At 35.5% G+C, this 16,451-nt stretch overlaps 2 protein-coding genes and 1 long non-coding RNA gene across 5 annotated transcripts; 2 read left to right on the top strand and 1 right to left on the bottom strand.

Annotated features, from left to right (window-relative positions):
- Nucleotides 1-2,459: 2,459 nt before the first annotated feature.
- LOC105265825 (uncharacterized) lies at nt 2,460-3,364 on the top strand. Its single transcript, XR_892103.1, has 2 exons — nt 2,460-2,927; nt 3,061-3,364. It is a non-coding gene; the product is annotated as an uncharacterized lncRNA (long non-coding RNA).
- A 7,914-nt stretch (nt 3,365-11,278) lies between these two features.
- On the top strand, nt 11,279-13,199 carry p23. 2 transcript variants are annotated; one of them, XM_011303494.1, is made up of 3 exons: nt 11,279-11,386; nt 12,281-12,656; nt 12,950-13,199. In XM_011303494.1, the coding sequence occupies exons 1-3, from the start codon at nt 11,370-11,372 to the stop codon at nt 13,082-13,084; spliced, it is 528 nt and encodes a 175-aa protein (XP_011301796.1). In that variant the 5' UTR covers nt 11,279-11,369; the 3' UTR covers nt 13,085-13,199. The 2 variants fall into 2 exon arrangements, with proteins under 2 accessions (XP_011301796.1, XP_011301791.1); XM_011303489.1 differs by lacking the exon at nt 11,279-11,386 and having other exon boundaries at nt 12,243-12,656.
- LOC105265791 (INO80 complex subunit C) lies at nt 13,100-14,937 on the bottom strand. Of its 2 annotated transcripts, XM_011303516.1 has the most exons (5): nt 14,827-14,934; nt 14,597-14,752; nt 14,324-14,516; nt 14,191-14,258; nt 13,100-13,751 (listed from the first exon to the last, which is right to left on the bottom strand). In XM_011303516.1, exons 3-5 carry the CDS (start codon nt 14,499-14,501, stop codon nt 13,620-13,622), a joined length of 378 nt encoding a protein of 125 aa, XP_011301818.1. In that variant the 5' UTR covers nt 14,502-14,516; nt 14,597-14,752; nt 14,827-14,934; the 3' UTR covers nt 13,100-13,619. The 2 variants fall into 2 exon arrangements, with proteins under 2 accessions (XP_011301818.1, XP_011301808.1); XM_011303506.1 differs by lacking the exon at nt 14,597-14,752 and having other exon boundaries at nt 14,827-14,937.
- Nucleotides 14,938-16,451: the final 1,514 nt, after the last annotated feature.

The raw sequence follows: 16,451 nt of genomic DNA, 5'->3' as shown, positions 1-16,451 counted from the left end.
GTGCTGTATTTATCACTCATGCCAGACACATGAACTGTACCTTTACTCGTGCTCAATGAACCGAAGTTAATAACGACTCGTATCCTCTGATACCTCTTTGGGAAAGCACTGAATGCACCTATTTATCGTTGCACTTCAACTATAAATCCCCAGGGGTCTCGTGTGCGCCATGTTTTAGAATTAAAAAAAAATGATTAAAACTTCATGCGAAGAGATTTTTTATGTCTTCGTAATAATAAAATGAGCACGAGTCGATTGTAATTCATCATTCTGACTCGATTCACTTAATTCTTATGATCTGCTTGTATTACTCTAGGTGTACCTGTGGTTTATGCACGTGTCAGATGTCGAATTATGGAGTCATAAAGTGCGGATTAGTCTCGATTCAAAGTGGAGCAAATTGGTGTGATTCAATTCAGGTGATAAATCTTGTTATTTAATTTTTTTTACGGTTTTATATCAGATATTTGGGGAATTGACCGTTGAATTTCCGCGTTGGGAAATCAGTGTTGGGGTAATTTTTTTTTTCTTTTTATAATGGCTCAACTTTTATTTCTTACGTTACACCTTAGGCTTCCGAATATTTTGCAATTATATTGCTGTTTGAATATTTCAGGTAAATTTTATGGGAAAACGTTTGAAGGATATTTCTGTGAGATGATTTTTTTAATGGCTGAGAACTTTCAATTTTTTTTACGACTGCCATCGTTTTTGTTCGAATGTACATTTTTTTTATTATGACAGTAAATTTTGTTTAGATTATAATATTATAACATAAGAAATATATATGTATTATATTATAATATAATATACCATTTTAATAAAATAATGATTTGTCTAAAATAAAAAAAAAATTGTATTTCTCAATTGAGTTTAATTAAAGAAAAAAACATAAATTATGAGTATTTTTTTTTAGATATCCTGGATTCTTTAAATTTTCGATTTGGGTTTCTACTTGTGAAAGCTGCAGTAATAAGTTTCCCAAGATATCGCTGATCGTTAAAGTAATGAGATAAATTGATAATCATTGACTTTTCCTCTAATTATCAAATTTCATCATCGATTACTTAATTAAAAAAAAAATTCCCCCAATGCAGAACAGAACTTTCCAAATTAATTACTGGTAAACACTGAGGAATTTCCCGTTGTCGCTTGATTCTTTTCGAGTGATCGGTAAAAATTCCTCGGTGGGAATTCATACCGGATCTCAACCACATGCTGCACATCCGCTCGGAATGAACCCCATCACGAAAACCCGAAAAAAATGGCAAAACCGAACCCAAAGTCTGAAAAATATTTGGAATACCCACAAGTCCCAGCCTCTCCCCAATCCCAATTAACATGTGCGCACGCATAAATCACAAAAAAAAAAACTCCTCCCCCCCAAAATATAATATATGTAATGAGAGTGGCGCACCCAGAGTAATCGCCTTGGATTTCAATATGGGCCCCTCAATAAACGGGGCCCTGAACTGCATGACGCACCTCAAGGTAAGACCTCGTCACAGACAAAATAAAGAAAAAATAAAAAATTTTGCGACACAATGACGATCTCCGGGCCCAAAACATCCGTCAAGTAATGGGCCTTACTTCCGCGGTGACATCTCCATCTTTGGGTCATGAATGTGCTATTTCATTTTGTTTATTATTATTATATATTCTTTTATTATTATTATTAGTTTTTTATTATTATTATGTTCAGATAATTTGGAAATAAAAATATCTTGAATGACTCGAGTCAATTATTATTCCCTGAAAATAGTGGAAAATTAAGTGGAAATTCATGCTATTTAATGACGGAATTGTTAATAAAAAATTTAATTAAATAAATGTTTATTGTGATGGGAGTTACTGTCAACTTTTTATGGAATTTGAAATCGTTGAAAAAATTGATAAAACGCTTTGTTTCACCGATCTATTCTACCGACTTATGTAATATGTGTATTTATTAAAATTATATGTTTATAGTATGTACTTAGTGTATACGTGAGTTGTCACGTAATTTTTCACAAATTTTTTTCTCTGCGTAGTCACGTGGGCTCTTATCTATCACACGAATTCGTCGTCAGATAAATCTCTTCTGCGTCGGTGGATAATTATACAGTTAAACGAATTTTGATTCACTTTACTGATTTTTGCCCTTGAGATTTAAAATATCACTTGAAACATCAAAAAAAAAACTCATTACCAATACTATAATTTTTTTTTAGAATATAAAATTTTTCCAGGTTTTAATATTTTTTTTGATGATTATTTCGTAATAATTCGAGTTGGGAAATTGTTCAAAAGCTGATGAATTTATTCTTGTACATTGGCCGTGATTACCCGCCGATTCGCTAATTAAAAGATCCGCAAGAGGGGAAAGGTCGAGCCGCAGGAGTCGTTTGACCGACGATAAAGATAATCTCCACGTACGCCAAATGATCCCAACAAATGGCAGACGTCCATCAAATCACGGGGCAATCGGCCATTTAGCTTTTAGTACCCCATTTTGTGTTTCAATGTTGCTCCGCACTCAAGAGATAACTCAAAAGCCGGATACAACGACTAGTGAACACTTGGTGGTCGGATTAACGCGTCCAACAGCCATAAAAATAATGAGAAAGTGGGATACACAGCAAAATGCATTGTTAGATATTAAAACTGTAATTTTTCTTAGAGGCCTTCCTTCCTCGGTGGCCATTTACGGTGGCAACACGTCGCGTGCACGACCTTTCGGTATTGTCTGGCGGTTAGTATACAGGAAACACGTACAACTGTGCCAACCCTCTTTGGAGTGAGGAAACGGGGAAGAAAATGAATATGATATGGAGTACATGGAGGATATTACTCTGGTGAAGGGGCAACCAGTCCCCACAGATTTCACATTGCCATGTGTTTTCCTTTGCATCTACCACAGAATCCATTCGCGAACAACTCGAATTAAGGTACTTCCGCAGTTATCCATACTCGTGAATAATTTCACAATATATCAAAGCAAATTAAATACTATCATACATCATTTTTTAAATATCCATCAATTTTACAAAAAAAATTAAATTTTTATGTTTAATCGTGCAGATTTTGGCATGTGGATTATCGATTCTTTCCTAGATGCATCTAACAGCCGATAATCCAGATTTGGTAGGTCTAGTATATTGTGAAATAATAATGGCGGAAGTACTTCAATGAATCATTTGAGGGAGAAAAATTGCACTTCCTTTTGGACGGCTAAAAAAATTGTAGGGGACTTCAAATATGTAACCAATAGACGATTGCCTCAGAGAATATAATATAAGTAGTATTAATAATTATAAATATTATATTATTATTATTATTATAAAGCGTAACTAGAATTCTTGCAATAGATTTACTGTCGACATGATGAGTTTCTCATTTCACCTGATGCACGACGAGCCTGAGTTCGTAATGTTCACGCATTGGCGACTCGTTGGAGGGTCGCCGACCTGATTTCAAAGACTTGCGATCTTCTTCAACAATAGAGACAGTAGAAATTGACCTTGAATAGAGGGATTTCAACATGAAAGTTTATTCTGCAATACAATGCGTCCTTAATAACCGAGAAACCACGTAATTTATTTAACGTTCGGTGGAAATTCAATTTCTGGAGAATACTGTAATTTTTTCGATAATAACATCTGTCTTGATGAATGAGCAATTATATGAAGAACTACTGAGAGAAAATGGAGAAGACGTTTTTTGTAGACCAGAAAATTTCACTGGCATTTATTCCTGGGAGTATCTGAGGACTTTTGGTTTTTTAATTAGTAAATTTGTGATTGATTGCGTTTTGAAAATTATTTCATTGAATTTTATAGTAAATCTCCATAAAGATCATGAATAGATTTTAATATTGTGCGATATCGTCCGCGATTTTCCAAATTTTTGACGTTTTTTGATTTTTCAAAATTTTTACACTTCACGCCTCTTCATGACTTCTTTCATTTTATTATTATTAGCAATATTATTATGATGAATATTTACATTCGGAAGATCGAAAGAAGATATATTATGTACTATTTCCATTTTTCTCCGGGCAATTTCCGGATAATTTTAATCTCAACGCAGGAGACAACGAGAATTGAGTGATTTGGACATTTGAAAAGCTCAACCTGTGGAATGAAATATTCATGGGCAAATACCCACGAACCAGAAGAATGTAAGACAATGGATCCATTGAAATATCCACCTACATGATCACCTCAATCATGAGGAATGAAACCCAAGGCAAGGCAAATGAAAAAACAATGAGAAAAACAAAAACATAGTCCAAGGCACTAAATGTTTTTCCAGAGATAACTGGAGTGCGGGATGGACTGTCACCGATAAATCTAGATGAGTAATGGAATCCATTTAACTATCCGTTCACCTGATGACCCACGTCTACGGATTACGTACAAATATCCGATCGGGTAAAAAACAGAACATTTCGCTTGATGATCGAACCAGGTCCTACGTTTCGTCATAAATCTCCTCATTTTTACCGCCAACAGAATGTTAACGGTATTTAACGTCGAAAAAACACTCGGGTTCGTTTGAAAGTTGAGCACTTGTCTGCGAGAAAAAAATGGAGTAAAATTGTAATAAATTTGTTTGACTGGTGCAGATTTCTTGGGGTAACAACCGATAATTTTCATCGATAAATTATAACACTGGATATATTGTCAGGAGGATAAAAGGAAATTATCAATGGGTTCTCCCTCTGGTCCATGGAAACTCCTACAGAGGAAAATTTTTGAGGAAATTCCCGTACAGCATTTGGAATGGAAATTGTCACGGATAAATTTTAGTTTTCATGGGTGAAACTTGCGGAATTTTTAGAATTCAATTTCCGGAAAATTAGAATTCTAGAACTTTCCGGCGAAAAACAGAAATTTGGTTTTCGTGAAAATTCGAATATTATGGGGTATTTCCAAAAATAAATCTATGAGCATCGTATTATTAGATCGTAATTATATTAATGTTCACTCCAAATGAACATTTGGAGTGAAAATTGAATGGACTCATAAATTGGATCTAAAATTAGATAATTGCAAATCACCAAATGGTAATGACGAAATCACTTTTAAGACCCCGCAATCACTGTATGTTCAAGGGAATAGCCCCTTGTTAAAAAAAAAATCAGTCTGCTGAAGGCATTACCAGTTATCGTATTTCACTTCATGCATATGGAGATCTAGTGTCCAGACCATAACAAGATGCATTGATGATGTAAGACTTTCACCCCTGGGAGGTGCACTGCTCTCGACACTCAAGACCCCATATCTGTAAAACACGCATTCAAACGTCTAGTCTCCACCACAATGTGGTGAACGTCTTCTTTACAACTTCTAACGAGATATTCTATGTAACGGAAGTACTGAGCGTTACTTTCCAATTCGATTTTTCATACTCTTTTTCGATCATCATCAATTCCAACATGTTTGCCCTTTACACTTCATTTCATAACCCATGAATTTTTCTTCGTCTCTGCGTGGAGAATTTATTGGGATAGTTCAGAACTCTCGCTTTGAGTAATTAACCAAAATCAGGTCTTGAGTAATTAACGAAAAATTATTGTCCCGAGGGGCTTTCGAGTGAAAACTGTCTGGCTTTCTATGATAGATCGTGAAATTCCACTTCCGGTTCCCCAGATATTCACAGGAATGAAACAATAGAATTTATTGAAAGTTTATTAAAACAATTATTCAATTAATTTAATTTAATTGAAAAAATCATTCAAATTTTGGAAAGATTCGAAAAAATAATAATAAATAATTATTATCATTATTTATTGTTTGAAATGAATGAATGTAAAAATGTAAAATATTTTTGGGAATACCGATTTTTTGGGTGGGATTATGGAAAATAATTACCCCATTAATCCCTCAATTAAAAAAAATTCTCAGTATTTTTATGATTCCCTCGTAATTTAATAAAATATTTGAGGATTAGAAGGCGAGAGTAATAATCAGCTGTTGAGTACATTATGAATTGCGTAGGCCCAGTATGTCGGTATGAGATGTATGATTCGATGACATAAGACTTTCACCCACCCTGAGGATATGTCCGCCCCATTGGACTGTCTGATGAGTTGACACCAACTTACTCTATGCCAATAAAACGAGTAGTTGATTTCGTGTATTTTATTCATAATTATGTAATCAAATAAAAGCCGGTTGAACTTTGGCCAGCGTCCGTGTGCAATTTTAACGTCACGAGGGATATCTCCCTCGGGGAATTATTTTAATACTAATATATAATCGTGAGAAGCTCTCCTTTCGGGAACGAGTAAATTACACCTATTTCTGTGGGAATACAGTGGAGACTGGTCTTTACGCTTTTCAATAGTTTGCGTCATCCCTGATTTTATCGTTTTACCAGTGGTCTTCGGCATTGCCATCGGTCATTTTTATTCATTCCATATCTCTGGACTATACGTTATGTTGGCTATTATTACCGGAAATTTACCAATACTTTGTGGTACTTCAAAATCTTGATTTATTTCGCTACCTTTCCAGCTATTACTGTTTAGAGCGAAAATTCTTGGATGAAATTATAAAATATTTTGAAATTTGAAATACAGATAAAAATTAATTGAGATAATTCAACTGGAAAATCAATATAAAATATGGGATTACTTTCCGTCAGTGGAAAAATTGACCAATTTTTCTACTTGAAATTTTGAGACTAATTTTACAAGATTGAATAGCTATGCAAATGGATGGGAGTCAGATCGAAATTGAATTGCCTCCAGAATGTCAACGTAAAATTGTCAGTCAGGGAACGTTGAACAGCTGTAGAATAAGATGGATGTAGGATTGATGTTGGTGGGATGAAAGAGGTATTTTAGGTATTACATAGGCAAAGGTGGAGGTAAATAACGGGTTCTTGCGGAAAACCACAAGCGCTACTTTTCCCGGTGCTCTGGCTAACCTGCAACGGCCAATTCTCATCGAATTCCCTCGTACAGATATATATATCGAGAAATGTATTAATCCCCATGTTTACATGGAAGTGTGTAACACATATGTGAGAGATCATCAGTCACGCACACACGGTTATTTTTTATTTCCAGTACTTTCAGTTTTCATTTGGGAAACCACGTAATGGAGTGGCTATTATTTATGATTTATATCGAATTAAGAAACTATTTTCGTAATTGTCCAGTACCAAATGTCAAGAGTTCTGTGTGCGAAGATTAAGAATTTATTTTTACGTTTTCTGAAAATGTCATTAATTATCGAGGATCTTTTCTAAAATGATTTTTATAACTGGAAAAATACGAAAACAAGACGAATTAAAACGACAAATATGGCGTATTTTACGGGAAATTAATGTCCAGAGTCGGTGAAATTATGGTGTAAAGATAAATAACAAACGGTTACAAGGCTAAGACTAATCGCCCGTTCCCTTTTTCGACATTTAGGGACGTGAGAAGAACGTGGGCGAACAATTATCTCGTCTCAAGTTGTCTCAATTTTCATCTGCATCACTCCCACAAATTTCACCAAGTGAATTACATTCGTTGCGTTAATTATTATTGATAGTAATTGGAAGAGTAATTGACCACAGAATTTATGACTCGTTTTCTTCATCGTCAAAGGGTTCTACTCAACAGTTTAGCAATCGATTAATTGCTAAATACTTTGTCCAAATATTTGGCAATGAAAAAAATCTGATAATTCAGAATACCTTGAGCCCGAGAAATCCTGTGCAGGTTAAGATGTCCATATCAAAATTAATCAGCGGACAAATCACAAAGCAATCACAAATACACGATCACATCCTCTCGCCATCATCATCACTAATGATGACTCTAGCATGAAAGGCCTTACCTCAGCATCAGGTATCGCGCAGTTGCGGAAAATAAAATAATGAATCATCCAGCTGGAGGATACACTGACTATTCACTCAAATTTCTGTGCTCTTTACAAGAGTTAGCACGAGAGGAAGTGACCAGTCGAATTGCAAAATAATTGTTGCATAATTAACGAGATCTCGACTCCGAGGAAATCGTTCGTACTGACTTTATTCGTCAATTTATGGGTTTTTAAACATTGATAAGGAGAGATATCCGTGGGTGTGAGGCGATAGCTTATCGCGTGCTATTTCAATGATTCGTGAGTATTTGTGTATCGATGGGCGATCGGTTCTCGTGTACCTTTACAAATGTGGAAACAAAGTCATTCTGAGTCATTCGGTAATTACCCCTCATATCCCATTGTCTTGTGGTATTTCTTTTTTTACATATGATTGTTCCAATTCAAATCAATACCGAGAGAAATCCATTCAAGAGTCAAGTGCAGACGATTTTTCTAGGGGGGATTCAGGACCGAAACGGTAAATCGGTTGGGCTTCAAGGAATATCTCCGAATATAAGCGAAATAGCGAAATTTTCACCGTAATGTTTTTCGTAGCTCTCAATTCGCTGGACAAAAAATGTTATTATAAAAAATTTGATAACTCTTTTAGATTCTGAGATATTCATGGGAAATTGATCGACTACCTGAATTCTGAGAATTTTTAGGAAATTAGAATTTCAGGATTGGACTCAATTAATAATTATTGTTAATTCGTTATGTTTAGTTGAAGAATTCAAGGTGGTACTGACTCACAGTTTCAATTTGTGAATTTTCACTGCAACCGGTGATTAATTTCAATACCTCATGAATATATCGGTTTCATTTTGTAATGATATCTGTGAGTGCATTCGAGCAGGTTTCAGTGCTCGATAAACATTATTGTGGATTTAATTACGGAAAATAACGGTTTGACTACGAGGACATGAAGCGTTCAGCTACTCGACAACTTTATTTATTTGAATTGAATTTACTGCAATAAAATCGGCAGAGAAGACGTAAAGGGTAACAAATCGATTTAGTTTATAGGCAAGTTTTCTGAGAATATCTCGAAATGCAGCAGGGATGGCAAAATTTTGGTCAGACTTCTTTTTATAGCCATTGATCTCCTCTATAAAAAACGTTCTGAGGAAAATTTTGTTATGTCCCTCAGGTTCCAAGATATTTTAAACAATTCACGATTCCATTTAAATTTTTCCATGGAATTGGGCATTTTACATTCGCAATTTTTAAACTATATTTAGTTTAATAACAAATTAATTCCTGCTGTTGTCAATAATTTCAAGTTCTTTCACTTGAAATTTTGGAGTCAATAAAACCTTTCAATATATAAAATCGATTCCTTCAGTGAAAAATAATGAAAATACCTCACGTCCTCTAGTTCTCAAAGGAGAATACGTTTCACATCAGAAACGATCTCAAGAAAAAAAGCATTCCCCTCTCTAAATACTTAAACTCCGTTCTAATGCAGAATATTTTCAATCTAAAAAGGTCATCTTCAAGCCGAGGAAATAAACCTCTCGATCAAGAAACGAGGAAATTGGAACGATTCATTATCATTTCGATATTGACTGACTGCCCCAAACGATTAGACTATCTCCGAGAACAATCGCAATTGCCCAATACCAATATATCCATCTCACAAAATAAAAAATAAATAAACAAACTCATTCACATGGAATTGCAAAAAGTACGAGCCACATTACAAATCCTTTCAAATTGAATTAGAAATAACTTCACATAAATATTTCTCACTCCAATTGTTGGCGATAATGTTAAAACCATGAAATATTAATAATTCAGTTAATTACTGTTAATTGCCGATTTATCCTGAGAAGAGTATATTTTAGAAGAAAACGTTATAATAATTTTCCGTAGCTCACAAAATTTCCCACAAAAAAGATCTCTCAGTATTTTCCTTCAAACCCAATAATTCCTGCCTAAATATCGATCGACCAAAATCCTAAAATTCTCATCAACACCTGAACATGGATTATTCATTCCTAATTGGATTCTAATAAAAAAAATCTGCACCCCTGGAATATTTCCCCACAGAACTCTCACCACAGAAACTAATCCACAAACTCTCAACCGAGATCCTAAAAAACTCGTGAAAACTTTTCAACGCGCCGTAAAACTACAATAAACTAGACCCAGTGCAAATGGCCGTTGGCATTGGCAGTGTAAAAAAAAACGAGAATAGATTAAAAAAAAACTTACGGCGTATTTGTCCTTGTAGAATAGTGAGCTCGTCGACATGTCGTTAACGATCCAACTATTAACACAGTGATTACAAAATCGGAGTAAGCGGTACCATCCCTATAGATCTGACCCATCAAATATTTTCATAGATCTCCATTTGATCTATCATTCTGTCTAGATATTCCTTGACACTGACACCATTAATTCACTACCACGTGTGCACCTGCTGTCACCGATTTTATTATCGAATCCTTCAAGAAAGTTGAAAAATTCCCATTCAACCTTGAATTACGTCGAAATTTCATTGAACTACATCCAACTGAAAATTCCAACTCCGTCTAGTTAAATTAAATAAAATTTTTCAGGATCACAACTATGGAACAATCGAACTATTGAACTATCGAACTATCGAACTATGGAATTGAGGAACAGTATTGTCCACTAGGTAGACATCAAAAATTTTTGAATCAGGATTTAAAAATTATCGAGTAAGATATTGTTTTTCTTTTGTATGGAGTTGGGATTTGTTTGTGGAGTGAGAGGATTTATGGAATCACCTGTGGATCGAACCTCCAGGAGAAAGAGACTGTTGCACCGTCTCCATGTCCAGTTAGTTGGTGGCCACCAGCAGAAGGCAGAAGGGTAAAGCCCCACCAGGATCCCCTCCACCTCCTGCTTTGAGAATGACCTACAATCTACAATGTGCGATAGTAATGGTACTATTTCCCACTCTGGTCTATCAAGTTTGTTGTAAGGATGGGAATTGGTTACTCTCTCTTTGATTTGGTGTTTACTTCCTGTTGCTTACCCTCAGCCATGAGAGTCCTTGCATTGGAAATCTTTATTTGTATTTTTCATTTTTATCGAGGATATCTACGCATTTTTCAAGTATTTTAATAGTATTTTATTAAATACTATTAAATATAATAAAATAATACAGTGTAATATTTTCTAAATTTTCTCATAAAATCGCGTCGTTTCAATTTTTTAAGAAATTTCCGAAAAATATTAACCCAATGACACAATGAATCGTTAAAAAATGTCGGAAGGTGAAAAAATTTAATTTTTCATCATTCCACATATGTTCCAGGCAGAATTATAAAATTGACAAAAAGATCTATCACAAAGCTTCCACGCGATAGAAAAAAAATGTGCAGTTACTCTATTCAAATCCCCCTGGAACCCCCGTGCACATGCGCAGAAGGCTGTCTCGAGCAATCGCCACATCGATATATCGAAAAGAATTTCTACTGTGGCGCGATATTGTGTGGGCAAAGGTGCGCGCTGTGTTTGTTTCCTTCCCACGGAAGATAGCGGTTCGTTAAAATGAGTCAAGAAAATCAGTAAGTAGACAAAAATCCACTCAAAAAATCCCTAAAAACAGCCCTCAGACAATCCCACACCAGCCCTTCAACGAGTATTACTCGAAAATTCCACGTAAAACTCCGAAAAATGATAATAAACGTCCCTGTGGATTCGCACACCGCCATGTTGTTGAGAATTCTTATTGATTCGTGAAGTTTCTGGAAAAACCGGCGTCTAAGACCGTTTTTATCATCCCCACGTCCCCGAATAAATCCCAAAATAAATCCACGATAGTTTGAATTTCGTATCCAGCCTCTGGATCAACTCCAGGGGATAACTCTTTCCCAGAACCTCAAATCGACACCCAGGAGCATCCCGTAATGCGGAATGTATCGCATCTTCTAGGGTTTCACTCTTTTCTTCTCGCTATTTTCAATTTATAAATGACGACTGCACAATTCGGATTTCGATGCATGATTAAATTGTTGGGGATGAAAAGGCTTTATTTAGGGGATTCGAAGCTTGTTCGAGAGATTAGCCATCACTTCCTGTTTAGTGACTAGCGTTTTCTCTCCAAGGCGAATTGCGAGGATTTCTAACCTATAATTGTTAATGACCGCGTGCCTATAAAATTTTTTAAAAGCTACAACTCGTTACGGGCAATTCGGGAATTTTCTACTCGTTGAATTATTTTTTGCGTTTCTGGGGAAAAGTCAAAATTTTCATTTGAACTCCAAAAATTTTAGATTTTCTCAATTAGTTGCAAATATTATAAATCATCATAACTTTTTGTTATTGTAATACATTTTTTTTTAATTTTTAAATTCTATTTCAGTCAGATGAGTGAAAAAATTATTCTTTTACAAATATCTCGGAATAATTCCCCACGATAATTGCCTTAAATGATAAATGGTCCTCACGAATTATTTCAGAATCACTCCTCCCCCAGTGGTGTGGGCACAGAGAAGTTCTATTCTCTACGTAACAATTTGCCTGGAGGATTGCAAAGATCCCACAATAAAGATCGAGCCAGAGAAAATATATTTCAAGGGAACTGGGGGCACAGAGAAGAAGGACCACGAGGTGACGATTAATTTGTACAAAGAAATTGATCCTGATAAGACTGTCCAGAATACTAAAGGCAGACTTATCGAGATGATACTTACGAAGAAAGAGGAGGGACCCTACTGGCCACGATTGGTCAAGGAAAATAAGAAGTATCACTGGTTGAAGAATGACTTCAATAAGTGGAAGGACGAGGACGATACTGACAATGAGAGCGATGAAAACCCACGTGATTTGGAATCGGTAAATGATTTTTAGGGAGTCAATCGTTGACGTATTCAGTTATTGGAGATATTTCAATTTTTAGCTGTGACTTTGTTGTTGATATCTCTGGACCGGTGGAAACCAGAAAAATTATTGTTGGACATTTTTTGTGAATTATTTCAATAGGTACAAAAAGTTTCCCACAAAGATTTTGCTGCATCTCTCAGGAGCAGAGATATTAAGGATGATGCAATATTTCTGCAAATAATATTGATGAAAGAAATTTCAGAGCATTGAAAAAATTAACTCAAACCCCCGATTAAAATCAACAGATGATGAAAACTATGAGCTACCTCGGTGGTGCTGGGGCTGGTGACGCAAAACCAAATTTCGACGACCTCGACGACATGGCTGACGATGCCGACGGTGCAGACAGCGATGACGACGAAATGCCAGACCTGGAGTGAACGAAACCACCTCGACAGACCAAATACACTCGATAAATAAAATTAAAAGCCATAAAAAAAGCGTTTTAAATCCTCTCAAAAACGTGTTACAACATTTTGAATGACAAAAAAAAAAGAAGTAATTGTGCACACCGTGAATGCGTGATTCTTAAGTTAGGCCTCGATGGACATTTTAAGCAAAAGTCAATGCCCATTGTGAGTACCACAAGGGCTCTGCATGAAAATATGTAACTGAGACAACTCTTGTGACATATGCCAGGGGGGGGTTAGACAAATGACGTAACTTAAGATAATAAAACGAAAACAAAAAAACCGGGCGAACAATAGAATCGATGAGAATCCAATGTCCCATCCAATCATCCCATTATTACGCGTAGATTCGTCAGTAAATAAGATTTATTAAATTGTAATGGACAAACTTTTTTAACGACATGAGTGTAATGTATGAAATATCAAAATGGGAGTTTACGAGAACAATAATTTATGGATAATCTGGATTTAAATTGCAGCAATTGTGAAATTTTTGGGCGTTTTATTAACCTACGATACTTGATGCACCACGGAGGGCCAAGTACCCAGCTGTTATGTCCATTGGAAGACTACGCACTGTTGAAAATTCATCGGCCGTTGCGTAGTACAATTTTGTTTGGGGATCTGTATATCGTGCCTGTAAGAAATTAATTAAAAATTAATTCTTCTGGCAATTCTTGGTTCAGGGAGAAGAATTTTTTAACAGGGGGAAATGTCCGAGAATTTTTTTACAGCCTATTCTGTCATCTTTTTACCATTCATTACTGTTCATTTTCAGTTATAATTTCAATAATTATTGCTTCAATATTAGAATAGTGGTATTTCCTCCTCGAGTCGATAATTAATTAATTCGGTAGAAATAATCGAGCGTTCATAAGAAAGTTCCATCACTTCTTCATCGAGTTATCATGTAAGAATTATCACGAATGAATTTTCATTATCTCCTATGAATAATTGAGTTTTTAATTTCACCGAGTACCATTTTCCCTTGTTCCCATCATTTTTATTTTTACGGAGTGGTTTTTAAAAGGGTGATTCGAATTTTAAGGGGTGTATTTTTTAGGGATCGAACTTACAGGTAATCCTGAGATGTCTGAGTATTTTTTGGCAGGTTTGAAGCTTGGTGGAGCGTTAATTGAACTGTCTGCAAATAAATGATCGTATTGATGACCTTTCGTTTTTACTGAGGACTCATGCAATGAGACTTACAGTGAACTGCCTCTGGGGGCCAGGGTAATGTTCGTTCCTGGGCTAGAACTTGTTTTAATGACTTCCAGGTTCGTTTCTTTCCTGATACAGAGATCGGCCTGAATGTCTGCTGAAAGGTCGAGGATTTGAACGACGGTGGAGGCTTTTTCGGAGGTTCAACGGTCTCTTCAGTCACCATGATTCAGTATTTAATCTATTTCAAATAGATCTCACGAAATTAATATGTAGAATATTCAAGTAAACCAGTGGATTTAGACAGAAATATCATAGGACCTTTTTTGAAGCTGATGGAATTGTGAATAAATATTTCTTCTGACATTTTTCTGTAAATCCACTCATTGATCCGTTATCCGACATTTAACAATTAAAAAGTTGATTAGGTTTTGATATTCAGACATAACCCCTTTTAATTGTTAAAAATACGGTGACCTGTTGTCAAAAATATTTATGGAAATGTAATAATTATTTATATGATGAGAATTTCACTCAATTAATGGACTTACCGGTTTAATCCATGGGAAATCGCAGACGAAACGTTTTGGAGGGAAATTACTCGTCAACTTCCATTTGTTTACGTTTTTTCAATCGCACTCAGTGCATACACCGAAAACCTCACTTTACCGCGAAATTATGAATGAAGAAAAAACGATGTTCGTGACGGGCGCCCAACAAATAAAATTTATACGAATTATGTCGACAATTTCGTCGAAATTTTGGCGGAACTCGCATAAGTCAGGACTTCGTTGAAAATTGATATTCAAGAAGAAAAGAATTTCGAATAGTTCTAATAGTTTTGTGAAAAGTATTAAATCCCTATCGAGGGGATAAATGTCGATCGCAGTGTCAGTTCGCATTTATATTTGTTGATAACTTGACTCACCATATATCCGGGAGATGCTGCTGCAGGTCCAACCATCGATATAGCAGGAAGTCGCCTCACACTTGTTCAGAATTTTCACTTCATTAATTTTCACTTCACTAATTTTCACTTCACTAATTTTCGCTTCACTAATTTTCACTATTCACGTTAATTTAATACATTCGGTGCTATTTCAGAATGTACTCTTGAATTTTATTTTCAATTTAATACATTCGGTGCTATTTCAGAATGTACTTTTGAATTTTATTTTCAATTTTATACATTCGGTGCTATTTCAGAATGCACTTTTTAATTTTATTTTCAATTCTATAAAAAATGATAATTAAATTTAATTTATCAAACCAAGAATTAACTCACATTCTTCTTTAACTTGAAAGACACCAATCATGAATTGTAATTTTTTTTAAGTTTAACAATTTTATTATCGTGATCACAAAGTTAAAAAAAATCTTTAAAGAATCCAGGAAGGAAGGAGTAATGGAAATTAGGTTTAGAAACGCAAAATTTGCATTAAACGATTAGCCTCGAAGTTATTATGATCATCCGCTATGTTCTGATTAGAGATAACTCTTTTTCTCGCGAATAGATCCGTCCGCGGGGAGATCTGAACCGCAACTGAGGAGCTCCTCAGAAATTCCTCTATTTATATATATTCCTCAGGCCTCCCCCTTCCAGAAGACCATCAGCCAATCAAAAGCCCATCCTCTTAATTAATGAATTTTATAAATTTTCAGGCTTTTCAAATACGAATTCTCATCAGCTTTTCATGTTGGGAGAGTTGTTGACCTTGAAATGCGTCGACTGGTTTCAAGTGCGGATTATTAAAACGGTCTCCTTCACATTTTTGAAAAACGTTAAACCATCACAAAGGATGGAATAATTAATAAAGTAGCAATTTGTATTAAATGAAATAGATAGCGAAGCAATATTAGCCAACATTATAAGAGATTGGGGCCCTGAAAAGGGCCGATTGCGAAATGAGTAGTCCGGTGCTGTAAAAAGAGCTGAGTCGTCGATGGTGCAATCCGCTGCATAGATCCAGGGCTCTGCAAATTGGATTGAGTAATCTACTCCGAAGATCCAGGGATCTGACAATCTGATGGTGCAATCCGCTGTGTCGATCCAGGTTTTCCAAGAGTTAGTTGAGTAATCTGCTGCGTGGATACGGGGTCCTGAAAATAAATAGCGAGTCGAGAATTCCAGGGCTCTGAAAAGAGCCGATTGGATAGCGAAAAATCCGAGACTCAT

The sequence above is a fragment of the Fopius arisanus genome, unplaced genomic scaffold, assembly GCF_000806365.1.
Source record: "Fopius arisanus strain USDA-PBARC FA_bdor unplaced genomic scaffold, ASM80636v1 scaffold00002, whole genome shotgun sequence".
Taxonomy (NCBI): Eukaryota; Metazoa; Arthropoda; class Insecta; order Hymenoptera; family Braconidae; genus Fopius; species Fopius arisanus.
The sequence above is the reverse complement of the archived record's forward strand: the minus strand, read 5'-3'. Positions and strand labels throughout refer to the sequence as shown.

Bases quoted from the DNA above. Each gene is read 5' to 3' on its own strand.
- LOC105265791 (XM_011303506.1), bottom strand. From the start codon at position 14,501: ATGGTGACTGAAGAGACCGTTGAACCTCCGAAAAAGCCTCCACCGTCG. The intron at 14,259-14,323 runs GTAAGTCTCATT...ATTTATTTGCAG, and splicing joins GCCCCCAGAGGCAGTTCACT to ACAGTTCAATTAACGCTCCA. The intron at 13,752-14,190 runs GTAAGTTCGATC...AATTTCTTACAG, and splicing joins CAGACATCTCAGGATTACCT to GCACGATATACAGATCCCCA.
- p23 (XM_011303489.1), top strand. From the start codon at position 12,258: ATGGTCCTCACGAATTATTTCAGAATCACTCCTCCCCCAGTGGTGTGG. The intron at 12,657-12,949 runs GTAAATGATTTT...TAAAATCAACAG, and splicing joins ACCCACGTGATTTGGAATCG to ATGATGAAAACTATGAGCTA.